The sequence below is a fragment of the Hyperolius riggenbachi genome, chromosome 9 (genome assembly GCF_040937935.1).
Source record: "Hyperolius riggenbachi isolate aHypRig1 chromosome 9, aHypRig1.pri, whole genome shotgun sequence".
Taxonomy (NCBI): domain Eukaryota; kingdom Metazoa; phylum Chordata; class Amphibia; order Anura; family Hyperoliidae; genus Hyperolius; species Hyperolius riggenbachi.
Genome location: NC_090654.1, coordinates 120917135 through 120931822, shown reverse-complemented (window position 1 = coordinate 120931822; position 14688 = coordinate 120917135). Strand labels below are relative to the sequence as shown.

Sequence of the window (14688 nt, the reverse complement as noted above, 5' to 3'; positions counted from 1 at the left end):
ATCGCGAGACAAGACATCGTGAGACAAGACATCGCGAGACAAGACATCTCAATACAAGACATCGCAAGACAAGACATCGCAAGACCTGAGAAGACATTGCAAGACATAATATCGCAAGAGAAGACGTCGCAATACAAGACCTCACAAGAGAAGACATCGAGAGACAAGACATCACAAGACAAGACATCGAGAGACCAGACATCACAAGATATGAGAAGACATCACAAGACAAGACATCGTAAGACAAGACATCGAGAGACAAGACATCGCAAGAAAAGACGTCACAAGACATTAGAAGACATCGCAAGACAAGACATCGAGAGACAAGACATCGCAAGACCTGAGAAGACATTGCAAGACATAATATCGCAAGAGAAGATGTCTCAAGAGAAGACGTCGCAAGACAAGACATCACAAGACAAGACATCGAGAGACAAGACATCACAAGATATGAGAAGACCTCACAAGACATCGTAAGACAAGACATCGAGAGTCAACACATCGAGAGACAAGACATCGCAAGACAAGACATCACAAGAGAAGATATCGAGAGACAAAACATCGCAAGACGTGAGAAGACATTGTAAGACAAGACATCGTAAGACATGACATCGAGAGACAAGACATCGAGAGACAAGACATCGCAAGACAACACATCTCAAGACCTGAGAAGACATTGCAAGACATAACATCGCAAGACAAGACATCACAAGAGAAGACATCGAGAGACAAGACATCGAGAGACAAGACAACACATCGCAAGACCTGAGAAGACATTGCAAGACATAACATCGCAAGAGAAGACGTCGCAAGATAAGACATCACAACAGAAGACATAGAGAGACCAGACATCTAGAGACAAGACATCGAGAGACAAGACATCGCAAGACATGAGAAGACATCAGAAGACAAGACATCGAGAGACAAGACATCGAGAAACAAGACATCACAAGACATGACATCGCAAGACAAGACATCGCAAGACATGAGAAGACATTGCAAGACATAACATAGCAAGAGAATACATCGCAAGAGAAGACGTCACAAGAGAAGACATCGAGAGATAAGACATCGAGAGACAAAACATCGCAAGACATGAGAAGACATCGTAATACAAGACATCGTAATACAAGACATCGCACGACAAGACATCGCAAGACAAGACATCGCAAGGCAAGACATCGCAAGGCAAGACATGACAAGAGAAGACATTGAGAGACAATACATGGAGAGACAAAACATCGCAAGACATGAGAAGACATCACAAGACAAAACATCGTAAGAGAAGACATCGAGAGACAAGACATCGCAAGACATTAGAAGACATCGCAAGACAAGACATCGAGAGACAAGACATCGAGAGTCAAGACCTCGAGAGACAAGACATCAAAAGACAAGACATCGCAAAACCAGACATCACAAGAGAAGATATCGAGAGACAAAACAACGCAAGACATGAAAAGACATCGCAAGACAAGACATCATAAGACAAGACATAGAGAGACAACACATCTAGAGACAAGACATCGCAAGACATGAGAAGACATTGCAAGAAAAGACATCGTAAGACAAGACATCGCAAGAAAAGACGTCACAAGACATTAGAAGACATCGCAAGACAAGACATCGAGAGACAAGACATCGCAAGAAAATACGTCACAAGACATGAGAAGACATCACAAGACAAGACATTGTAATACAAGACATCGAGAGTCAAAACATCGAGAGTCAAGACATCGCAAGACAAGACATCGCAAGACAAGACAAGACATTGCAAGACATAACATCGCAAGAGAAGACATCGAGAGACAAAGCATCGCAAGACAAAACATCGCAAGACAAGACATCGTAAGACACATAGAGAGACAAGAAATTGCAAGACAAGACATTGCAAGACAAGACATCACAAGACGACATTACAAGAGAAGATATCGAGAGACAAAACATCGCAAGACATGAGAAGACATCGCAAGACAAGACATCGTAAGAAAATACATCACAAGACATTTGAAGACATAATATCGCAAGAGAAGAAATCGTAAGACAAGACATCGCGAGACAAGACATCGTGAGACAAGACATCGCAAGACAAGACAAGACATCGAGAGTCAAAACATGGAGAGACAAGACATCGCAAGACAAGACATCACAAGAGAAGATATCGAGAGACAAAACATCGCAAGACGGGAGAAGACATCGTAAGACATGACATCGAGAGACAAGACATCGAGCGACAAGACATCGCAAGACAACACATCGCAAGACCTGAGAAGACATTGCAAGACATAACATCGCCAGAGAAGACGTCGCAAGACATCACAAGAGAAGATATCGGAAGACAAGACATCGAGAGTCAAGACATCGCACGGCAATACATCGAGAGTCAAGACATCGAGAGACAAGACATTGCAAGACAAGACATCACAAGACCAGTGAAGACATTGCAAGACATAACATCGCAAGAGAAGACGTCACAAGACAAGACATCACAAGAGAAGACATCGAGAGACAAGACATCGCAAGACATGAGAAGACATCGGAAGACAAGACATCGAGAGACAAGACATCGCAAGACATGACATCGCAAGACAAGACATGAGGAGACGTTGCAAGACATAACATAGCAGGAGAATACATCGCAAGAGAAGACGTCGCAAGACAAGACATCACAAGAGAAGACATCGAGAGACAAAACATCGCAAGACATGAGAAGACATCACAAGACAAGACATCGTAATACAAGACATCCTGAGTCAAGACATCGCACGACAAGACATCGTAAGACATGAGAAGACATTACAAGACAAAACATCGTAAGACAAGACATCGAGAGACAAGACAACGCAAGACAAGACATCACAAGAGAAGATATCGAGAGACAAAACATCGGAAGACATGAGAAGACATCGTAAGACAAGACATCGAGAGGCAAGATGTCGCAAGAAAAGACGTCACAAAACATTAGAAGACATCGCATAACAAGACATCGAGAGTCAAGACATCGCAAGACAAGACATCGCAAGACAAGACATCGCAAGTCAAGACATCACAAGAGAAGACATCGAGAGATAAAACATCGCAAGACATGAGAAGACATCACAAGACAAGACATCGTAAGACAAGACATAGAGAGACAAGACATCGCATGAAAATACATCACAAGACATTAGAAGACATAATATCACAAGATAAGAAATCGCAAGACAAGACATCGCGAGACAAGACCTCTCAATACAAGACATCGAGAGTCAAGACATCGAGAGACAAGACATCGCAAGACCTGAGAAGACATTGCAAGACATAATATCGCAAGAGAAGACGTCGCAAGACAAGACATCACAAGACAAGACATCGAGAGACAAGACATCACAAGACAAGACATCGAGAGACAAGACATCACAAGACAAGACATCGAGAGACAAAATATCACAAGATATGAGAAGACATCACAAGACATCGAGAGTCAACACATCGAGAGTCAACACATCGAGAGTCAACACATCGAGAGACAAGACATCGCAAGACAAGACATCACAAGAGAAGATATCGAGAGACAAAACATCGCAAGACGTGAGAAGACATCGTAAGACAAGACATCGTAAGACATGACATCGAGAGACAAGACATCGCAAGACAACACATCGCAAGACAAGAGAAGACATTGCAAGACATAACATCGCAAGAGAAGACATCGAGAGACAAAACATCGCAAGACAAGACATCGTAAGACATGACATCGAGAGACAAGACATCGCAAGACATGAGAAGACATTGCAAGACATAACATAGCAAGAGAATACATCGCAAGAGAAGACGTCGCAAGACAAGACATCACAAGAGAAGACATCGAGAGACAAGACATCAAAAGACAAGACGTCGAGAGTCAAAACATCACAAGACATGAGAAGACATCACAAGACAAGACGTAAGACAAGACATCGCACGACAAGACATCGCAAAACAAGACATCGCAAGACAAGACATCGCGAGACAAGACATCGCGAGACAAGACATCGCGAGACACGACATCGAGAGACAAGACATCGAGAGACAAAACATCGCAAGACATGAGAAGACATTGTAAGACAAGATATCGAGAGACAAGACATCGAGAGACAAAACATCGCAAGACATGAGAAGACATTGTAAGACAAGATATCGAGAGTCAAGACATCGAGAGACAAGACATCGCAAGACAACACATCGCAAGACAAGAGAAGACATTGCAAGACATAACATCGCAAGAGAAGACATCGAGAGACAAAACATCGCAAGACAAGACATCGTAAGACATGACATCGAGAGACAAGACATCTATAGATAAGACATCGCAAGACATGAGAATACATCGCAAGACAAGACATCGTAAGATAAGACATCGAGAGACAAGACATTGCAAGAATAGACGTCACAAGGCATGAGAAGACATCGCAAGACAAAACATCACAAGAGAAGATATCGAGAGACAAAACATCGCAAGACATGAGAAGACATTACAAGACAAGACATCGAGAGACAAGACATCGAGAGACAAGACATCGAGAGACAAGACATCAAAAGACAAGACATCGCAAGACCAGACATCACAAGAGAAGATATCGAGAGACAAAACATCGCAAGACGTGAGAAGACATCGAGAGACGACATCGAGAGACAAGACATCGAGAGACAAGACCTCACAAGAGAAGACTTCGAGAGACAAAACATCGCAAGACATGAGAAGACATCACAAGACAAGACATCGTAATACAAGACATCGAGAGTCAAGACATCGAGAGTCAAGACATCGCACGACAAGACATCGCACGACAAGACATCGCACGACAAGACATCGTGAGACAAGACATCGCGAGACAAGACATTGCATGACATAACATCGCAAGAGAAGACATCGAGAGACAAAACATCGCAAGACAAGACATTGCAAGACAAGACACCACAAGACGACATCACAAGAGAAGATATCGAGAGACAAAACCTCGCAAGACATGAGAAGACATCGTAAGACAAGACATCGTAAGACATGACATCGAGAGACAAGACATCGCAAGACAAGACATGAGAAGACAATGCAAGACAAGACATCGTAAGACAAGATATCGAGAGACAAGACATCGCAAGAAAATACATCACAAGTCATTAGAAGACATAATATCGCAAGTTAAGAAATCGCAAGACATCGCGAGACAAATCACGAGACAAGACATCGCAAGACATCGAGAGACAAGACATTGCAAGACAAGACATCGCAAGCGATCGCAAGATAAGACATCGCAAGACCTGAGAAGACATTGCAAGACATAATATCGCAAGAGAAGACGTCTCAAGAGAAGACCTCACAAGACAAGACATTGAGAGACCAGACATCACAAGACAAGACATTGAGAGACCAGACATCACAAGACAAGACATCGAAAGACAAGATATCACAAGATATGAGAAGACATCACAAGACATCGTAAGACAAGACATCGAAAGTCAACACATCGATAGACAAGACATCGCAAGACAAGACATCACAAGAGACGATATCGAGAGACAAAACATCGCAAGACGTGAGATGACATCGTAAGACATGACATCGTAAGACATGACATCGAGAGACATGACATCGAGAGACAAGACATCGCGAGACAACACATCGCAAGACCTGAGAAGACATTGCAAGACATAACATCGCAAGACAAGACATCACAAGAGAAGACATCGAGAGACAAGACATCGAGAGACAAGACATTGAGAGACAAAACATCGCAAGACATAAGACATCGGGAGACAAGACATCGAGAGAAAAGACATCGCAAAACAAGACATCGCAAGACATGAGAAGACATTGCAAGACATAACATCGCAAGAGAAGACGTTGAGAGACAAGACGTCGAGAGACAAGACATCGAGAGACAAGATATCGAGAGACAAAACATCGCAAGACATGAGAAGACATCGAGAGTCAAGACATCGCAAGACAAGACATCGCAAGACATGAGAAGACATTGCAAGACATAACATAGCAGGAGAATACATCGCAAGAGATAACATCGAGAGACAAGACATCACAAGACAAGACATCGAGAGACAAGACATCACAAGACAAGACATCGAGAGACAAGACATCGAGAGTGAAGTCATCGAGAGACAAGACATAGTAATACAAAACATCGAGAGTCAAGACATCGAGAGTCAAGACATCGCACGAAGAGACATCGTAAGACAAGACATCGAGAGACAAGACATCGCAAGACATGAGAAGACATTGCAAGACATAACATAGCAAGAGAATACATCACAAGAGAAGACGCCGCAAGACAAGACATCACAAGAGAAGACATAGAGAGACAAGACATCAAAAGACAAGACATCAAGAGACAAAACATCGCACGACCAGACATTGCAAGACAAGACATTGCAAGACAAGACATTGCAAGACAAGACATTGCAAGACAAGACATTGCAAGACAAGACATCGAGAGACAAGACCTCGCGAGACAAGACCTCGCGAGACAAGACATCGCAAGACCTGAGAAGACATTGCAAGACATAATATCGCAAGACAAGACGTCGCAAGACAAGACATCACAAAAGAAGACATAGAGAGACAAGACATCAAAAGACAAGACATCAAGAGACAAAACATCGCACGACAAGACATTGCAAGACAAGACATTGCAAGACAAGACATTGCAAGACAAGACATTGCAAGACAAGACATTGCAAGACAAGACATTGCAAGACAAGACATTGCAAGACAAGACATTGCAAGACAAGACATCGAGAGACAAGACCTCGCGAGACAAGACATCGCAAGACCTGAGAAGACATTGCAAGACATAATATCGCAAGACAAGACGTCGCAAGACAAGACATCACAAAAGAAGACCTCGAGAGACAAGACATCGAGAGACAAGACATCGCAAGATATGAGAACACCTCACAAGAGAAGATATCGCACGACAAGACATCGAGAGTCAAGACATTGCAAGACATCACAAGAGAAGATATCGAGAGACAAAACATCGCAAGACATGAGAAGACATCACAAGACAAGACATCGTAATACAAGACATCGAGAGACAAAAAATCGCAAGATATGAGAACACCTCACAAGACAAGACATCGAGAGTCAAGACATCGAGAGACAAGACATCAAAAGACCAGTCATCACAAGAGAAGATATCGAGAGACAAAACATCGTAAGACATGAGAAGACATCGCAAGACAAGACATCGTAAGACAAGACATCGAGAGACAAGACATCGAGAAACAAGACATCCCAAGACAACACATCGCAAGACCTAAGAAGAAATTGCAAGACATAACATCGCAAGACAAGACGTCACAAGACATCGAGAGACAAGACATCGAGAGACAAAACATCGCAAGACATGAGAAGACATTGCAAGACATAACATAGCAAGAGAAGACGTCGCAAGACAAGACCTCAAAAGAGAAGAAATCGAGAGACAAGACATCGAGAGACAAAACATCGCAAGACATGAGAAGACATCACAAGACAAGACATCGTAATAGAAGACATCGAGAGTCAAGACATCGCACGACAAAACATTACACGACGACATCGTGAGTCAAGACATCGAGAGAAGACATCGCAAGACAAGACATCGCAAGACAAGAGAAGACATTGCAAGACATAACATCGCAAGAGAAGACCTCTCAAGAGAAGACGTCGCAAGACAAGACATCACAAGAGAAGACATAGAGAGACAAGACATCAAAAGACAAGACATCAAGAGACAAAACATCGCACGACAAGACATTGCAAGACAAGACCTCGCGAGACAAGACATCGCAAGACCTGAGAAGACATTGCAAGACATAATATCGCAAGAGAAGACCTCTCAAGAGAAGACGTCGCAAGACAAGACATCACAAAAGAAGACTTCGAGAGACAAGACATCGAGAGACAAGACATCGAAAGACAAGACATCGCAAGATATGAGAACACCTCACAAGAGAAGACATCGCACAACAAGACATCGAGAGTCAAGACATTGCAAGACATCACAAGAGAAGATATCGAGAGACAAAACATTGCAAGACGTGAGAAGACATCGAGAGTCAAGACATCGTAAGATATGACATCGAGAGACAAGACATCGCAAGACAACACATCGCAAGACCTGAGAAGACGTTGCAAGGCATAACATCGCAAGAAAAGACGTCGCAAGACAAGACATCACAAGAGAAGACATCGAGAGACAAGACATCACCAGACAAGACATCGAGAGACAAGACATCACGAGACAAGACATTGCAAGACATAACATAGCAAGAGAAGACGTCGCAAGACAAGACCTCACAAGACAAGACATCGAGAGACAAGACATCGCAAGAAAAGACATCGAGAGACAAGATATCGAGAGACAAGACATCGCAAGACAACACATCGCTTGACCTGAGAAGACATTGCAAGACATAACATCGCAAGAGAAGACGTCTCAAGACAAGACATCACAAGAGAAGACATCGAGAGACAAGACATCGAGAGACAAAATATCACAAGATATGAGAAGACATCGCAAGACATTGTAAGACAAGACATCGAGAGGCAACACATCGAGAGACAAGACATCGCAAGACAAGACATCGCAAGAGAAGATATCGAGAGACAAGACATGAAGAGACAAAACATCGCAAGACATGAGAAGACATCACAAGTCAAGACATCAAGAGACAAGACATCAAGAGACAAGCCATTTGAGAGACAAGACATCGCAAGACAAGACATAAGAAGACATTGCAAGACATAACATCGCAAGAGAAGACGTCGCAAGAGAAGACATCACAAGAGAAGACATCGAGAGACAAGATATCGAGAGACAAGACATCGCAAGACATGAGAAGACATTGCAAGACATAACATAGCAAGAGAATACATCGCAGGAGAAGACGTCGCAAGACAAGACATCACAAGAGAAGACATAGAGAGACAAGATATCGAGAGACAAGACATCGCAAGACAACACATCGCTTGACCTGAGAAGACATTGCAAGACATAACATCGCAAGAGAAGACGTCGCAAGAGAAGACATCACAAAAGAAGATATCGAGAGACAAAACATCGCAAGACATGAGAAGACATCGTAAGACATGACATCGAGAAACAAGACATCGCAAGACCTGAGAAGACATTGCAAGACATAACATCGCAAGACAAGACATCACAAGAGAAGACATCGAGAGACAAATCATCAAAAGACAAGACATAGAGAGGCAAGACATTGAGAGGCAAGACATCGCAAGACAAGATATCAAAAGAGAACATATCGAGAGACAAAACATCGCAAGACATGAGAAGACATCGAGAGACAAGACATCGCAAGACAAGACATCGCAAGACATGAGAAGACATCGCAAGACAAAACATCGTAAGACCAGACATCGCAAGACAAGACCTCGAGAGTCAAGACATCGAAAGACAAGACCTCACAAGACAAGACATCGAGAGTCAAGACATCGCAAGACAAGACATCGCAAAACAAGACATTGCAAGACCAGAAAAGACTTCGCAAGAGAAGACGTCGCAAGAGAAGACATTGAGAGACAAGACATTGAGAGACAAGACCTCGAGAGTCAAGACATCGAGAGACAAAACATCAAAAGACCAGACATCACAAGGGAAGATATCGAGAGACAAAACATCGCAAGACATGAGAAGACATCGCAAGACAAGACATCGTAAGACAAGACATCAAGAGACAAGACATCGCAAGAAAAGTTGTCACAAGACATTAGAAGACATCGAGAGACAAGACATTGAGAGACAAGACATCGAGAGTCAAGACATCGAGAGTCAAGACCTCGAGAAAAAAGACATCCCAAGACAACAAATCGCAAGACCTGAGAAAAAATTGCAAGACATAACATCGCAAGAGAAGACGTCACAAGACAAGACATCGAGAGACAAGACATCGCGAGACATGAGAAGTCATTGCAAGATATAACATAGCAAGAGAAGACGTCACAAGACCTCATGTCATGCGATGTTTTGTCTCTTGATAAGACTTCGCGAGACAAGACATCGTGAGACAAGACATCGAGAGACAAGACATCGCGAGACAAGACATCGCAAGACATAAGAAGACATTGCAAGACAAGACATCGAGAGACAAGACATCGGGAGACAAAACATCGCAAGACATGAGAAGACATCACAAGACAAGACATCGAGAGTCAAGACATCAAAAGACAAGACATCGCAAGACCAGACATCACAAGAGGAGATATCGAGAGACAAAACATCGCAAGACATGAGAAGACATCGCAAGACAAGACATCGAGAGACAAGACATCTAGAGACAAGACGTCGCAAGACATGAAAAGACATCGCAAGAAAAGACATCGTAAGAAGACATCGCAAGAAAAGACGTCACAAGACATTAGAATACATTGCAAGACAAGACATCGAGAGACAAGACATCAAAAGACAAGACATCACAAGAGACGATATCGAGAGACAAAACATCGCAAGACATGAGAAGACATGGTAAGACAAGGCATCGAGAGACAAGACATCGAGAGACAAGACATCGCAAGAAAAGACGTCACAAGACATTAGAAGACATCGCAAGACAAGACATTGTAATACAAGACATCGAGAGTCAAAACATCGAGACTCAAGGACATCGCAAGACAAAAGAAGACATTGCAAGACATAACATCGCAAGAGAAGACATCGAGAGACATGACATCGAGTGACAAGAAATTGCAAGACAAGACATCACAAGACGACATTACAAGAGAAGATATCGAGAGACAAAACAGCGCAAGACATGAGAAGACATCGTAAGACAAGACATCGTAAGACAAGACATCGTAAGACATGACATCGAGAGACAAGATATTGAGAGAAAAGACATCGCAAGACAAGACATAGCAAGACATGAGAAGACATCGTAAGACAAGACATCGAGAGACAAGACATCGGAAGAAAATACATCACAAGACATTTGAAGACATAATATCGCAAGATAAGAAATCGCAAGACAAGACATCACAAGAGAAGATATCAAGAGACAAAACATCGCAAGACGGGACAAGACATCGTAAGACAAGACATCGTAAGACAAGACATCGTAAGACATGACATCGAGAGACAAGACATCGAGAGACAAGACATCACAAGACAACACATCGCAAGACCTGAGAAGACATTGCAAGACATAACATCGCCAGAGAAGACGTCGCAAGACAAGACATCACAAGAGAAGACATCGGAAGACAAGACATCGAGAGACAAGACATCGAGAGACAAGATATCGAGAGACAAGACATTGCAAGACAAAACATCGCGAGACATGAGAAGACATTGCAAGACATCGAGAGTCAAGACATTGAGAATCAAGACATCGCACGACAAGACATCGTAAGACAATACATCGAGAGTCAAGACATCGAGAGACAAGACATCGCAAGACATCACAAGACCAGTGAAGACATTGCAAGACATAACGTCACAAGACAAGACATCGAGAGACAAGACATCGAGAGACAAGACAACGCAAGACATGAGAAGACATCGGAAGACAAGACATCGAGAGACAAGACCTCGCAAGACAAGACATGAGGAGACGTTGCAAGACATAACATAGCAAGAGAATACATCGCAAGAGAAGACGTCGCAAGACAAGACATCACAAGAGAAGACATCGAGAGACAAAACATCGCAAGACATGAGAAGACATCACAAGACAAGATATCGTAATACAAGACATCCTGAGTCAAGACATCGCACGACAAGACATTGTAAGACATGAGAAGACATTACAAGACAAAACATCGTAAGACAAGACATCGAGAGACAAGACAACGCAAGACAAGACATCACGAGAACATATCGAGAGACAAAACATCGCAAGACATAAGAAGACATCACAAGACAAGCCATCGAGAGACAAGACGTCGCAAGAAAAGACGTCACAAGACATTAGAAGACATCGCATAACAAGACATCGAGAGTCAAGACATCGCAAGACAAGACATCGTGAGACAAGATATCGCAAGACAAGAGAAGACATTGCAAGACATAACATAGCATGAGAAAACATCGAGAGACAAAGCATCGCAAGACAAGACATCGTAAGACATGACATCGAGAGACAAGAAATCGCAAGACAAGACATTGCAAGACAAGACCTCACAAGACGACATCACAAGAGAAGGTATCGAGAGACAAAACATCGCAAGACATGAGAAGACATCGTAAGACAAGACGTCGTAAGACATGTCATCGAGAGACAAGACATCGAGAGAAAGATATCGCAAGACAAGACATAGCAAGACATGAGAAGACATCGCAAGACAAGACATCGTAAGACAAGACATAGAGAGACAAGACATCGCAAGAAAATACATCACAAGACATTAGAAGACATATCGCAAGACAAGACATCGCGAGACAAGACCTCTCAATACAAGACATAGAGAGTCAAGACATCGAGAGACAAGACATCGCAAGACCTGAGAAGATATTGCAAGACATAATATCGCAAGAGAAGACGTCTCAAGAGAAGACGTCGCAAGACAAGACATCACAAGAGAAGACATCGAGAGACAAGACCTCACAAGACAAGACATCGAGAGACAAGACATCAAAAGAGAAGACATCGCAAGACCAGACCTCACAAGAGAAGATATCGAGAGACAAAACATCGCAAGACGTGAGAAGACATTGTAAGACAAGACATCGCAAGACAAGACATCGTAAGACAAGACATCGAGAGACAAAACATCGCAAGAAAAGACGTCACAAGACATTAGAAGACATCGCATAACAAGGCATCGAGAGTCAAGACATCGCACGACAAGACATCGCACGACGACATCGCAAGACAAGAGAAGACATTGCAAGACCTAACATCGCAAGAGAAGACATCAAGAGACAAAACATCGCAAGACAAGACATCGTAAGACATGACATCGAGAGACAAGAAATCGCAAGACAAGACATCACAAGACGACATCACAAGAGAAGGTATCGAGAGACAAAACATCGCAAGACATGAGAAGACATCGCAAGACAAGACATCGTAAGACATGACATCGTGAGACAAGACATCGCGAGACAAGACATCGCGAGACAAGACATCGTGAGACAAGACATCGCGAGACAAGACATCTCAATACAAGACATCGCAAGACAAGACATCGCAAGACCTGAGAAGACATTGCAAGACATAATATCGCAAGAGAAGACGTCGCAATACAAGACCTCACAAGAGAAGACATCGAGAGACAAGACATCACAAGACAAGACATCGAGAGACCAGACATCACAAGATATGACAAGACATCACAAGACAAGACATCGTAAGACAAGACATCGAGAGACAAGACATCGCAAGAAAAGACGTCACAAGACATTAGAAGACATCGTAAGACAAGACATCGAGAGACAAGACATCGCAAGACCTGAGAAGACATTGCAAGACATAATATCGCAAGAGAAGATGTCTCAAGAGAAGACGTCGCAAGACAAGACATCACAAGACAAGACATCGAGAGACAAGACATCACAAGATATGAGAAGACCTCACAAGACATCGTAAGACAAGACATCGAGAGTCAACACATCGAGAGACAAGACATCGCAAGACAAGACATCACAAGAGAAGATATCGAGAGACAAAACATCGCAAGACGTGAGAAGACATTGTAAGACAAGACATCGTAAGACATGACATCGAGAGACAAGACATCGAGAGACAAGACATCGCAAGACAACACATCTCAAGACCTGAGAAGACATTGCAAGACATAACATCGCAAGACAAGACATCACAAGAGAAGACATCGAGAGACAAGACATCGAGAGACAAGACAACACATCGCAAGACCTGAGAAGACATTGCAAGACATAACATCGCAAGAGAAGACGTCGCAAGATAAGACATCACAACAGAAGACATCGAGAGACCAGACATCTAGAGACAAGACATCGAGAGACAAGACATGAGAAGACATCAGAAGACAAGACATCGAGAGACAAGACATCGAGAAACAAGACATCACAAGACATGACATCGCAAGACAAGACATCGCAAGACATGAGAAGACATTGCAAGACATAACATAGCAAGAGAATACATCGCAAGAGAAGACGTCACAAGAGAAGACATCGAGAGATAAGACATCGAGAGACAAAACATCGCAAGACATGAGAAGACATCGTAATACAAGACATCGTAATACAAGACATCGCACGACAAGACATCGCAAGACAAGACATCGCAAGGCAAGACATCGCAAGGCAAGACATGACAAGAGAAGACATTGAGAGACAATACATCGAGAGACAAAACATCGCAAGACATGAGAAGACATCACAAGACAAAACATCGCAAGACAAGACATCGAGAGACAAGACATCGAGAGTCAAGACCTCGAGAGACAAGACATCAAAAGACAAGACATCGCAAAACCAGACATCACAAGAGAAGATATCGAGAGACAAAACAACGCAAGACATGAAAAGACATCGCAAGACAAGACATCATAAGACAAGACATAGAGAGACAACACATCTAGAGACAAGACATCGCAAGACATGAGAAGACATTGCAAGAAAAGACATCGTAAGACAAGACATCGCAAGAAAAGACGTCACAAGACATTAGAAGACATCGCAAGACAAGACATCGAGAGACAAGACATCGCAAGAAAATACGTCA

At 42.8% G+C, this 14688-nt stretch overlaps 2 protein-coding genes across 2 annotated transcripts; both read left to right on the top strand.

The window, feature by feature from the left end:
- The first annotated feature begins 210 nt into the window (after positions 1-210).
- Positions 211-9963, top strand: LOC137533554 (trichohyalin-like). The gene is made up of 5 exons (XM_068254922.1): positions 211-473; positions 5314-5555; positions 6015-6255; positions 7847-8086; positions 9393-9963. The coding sequence occupies exons 1-5, from the start codon at positions 211-213 to the stop codon at positions 9961-9963; spliced, it is 1557 nt and encodes a 518-aa protein (XP_068111023.1).
- Positions 9964-12104: 2141 nt separating this feature from the next.
- On the top strand, positions 12105-12792 carry LOC137533553 (Duffy receptor gamma form-like). Its single transcript, XM_068254921.1, has 2 exons — positions 12105-12220; positions 12402-12792. The coding sequence occupies exons 1-2, from the start codon at positions 12105-12107 to the stop codon at positions 12790-12792; spliced, it is 507 nt and encodes a 168-aa protein (XP_068111022.1).
- The last annotated feature ends 1896 nt before the right edge of the window (positions 12793-14688 follow it).

Coding starts and splice junctions, on each gene's coding strand:
- LOC137533553 (XM_068254921.1), top strand. CDS start 12,105: ATGACATCGAGAGACAAGAAATCGCAAGACAAGACATTGCAAGACAAG. Junction 12,221..12,401: donor GCAAGACATGAGAAGACATC/GTAAGACAAGAC, acceptor ACATATCGCAAG/ACAAGACATCGCGAGACAAG.
- LOC137533554 (XM_068254922.1), top strand. CDS start 211: ATGAGAAGACATCACAAGACAAGACATCGTAAGACAAGACATCGAGAG. Junction 5,556..6,014: donor GAGACAAAACATCGCAAGAC/GTGAGATGACAT, acceptor ATAACATAGCAG/GAGAATACATCGCAAGAGAT. Junction 8,087..9,392: donor ACATCGAGAGTCAAGACATC/GTAAGATATGAC, acceptor AAACATCGTAAG/ACCAGACATCGCAAGACAAG.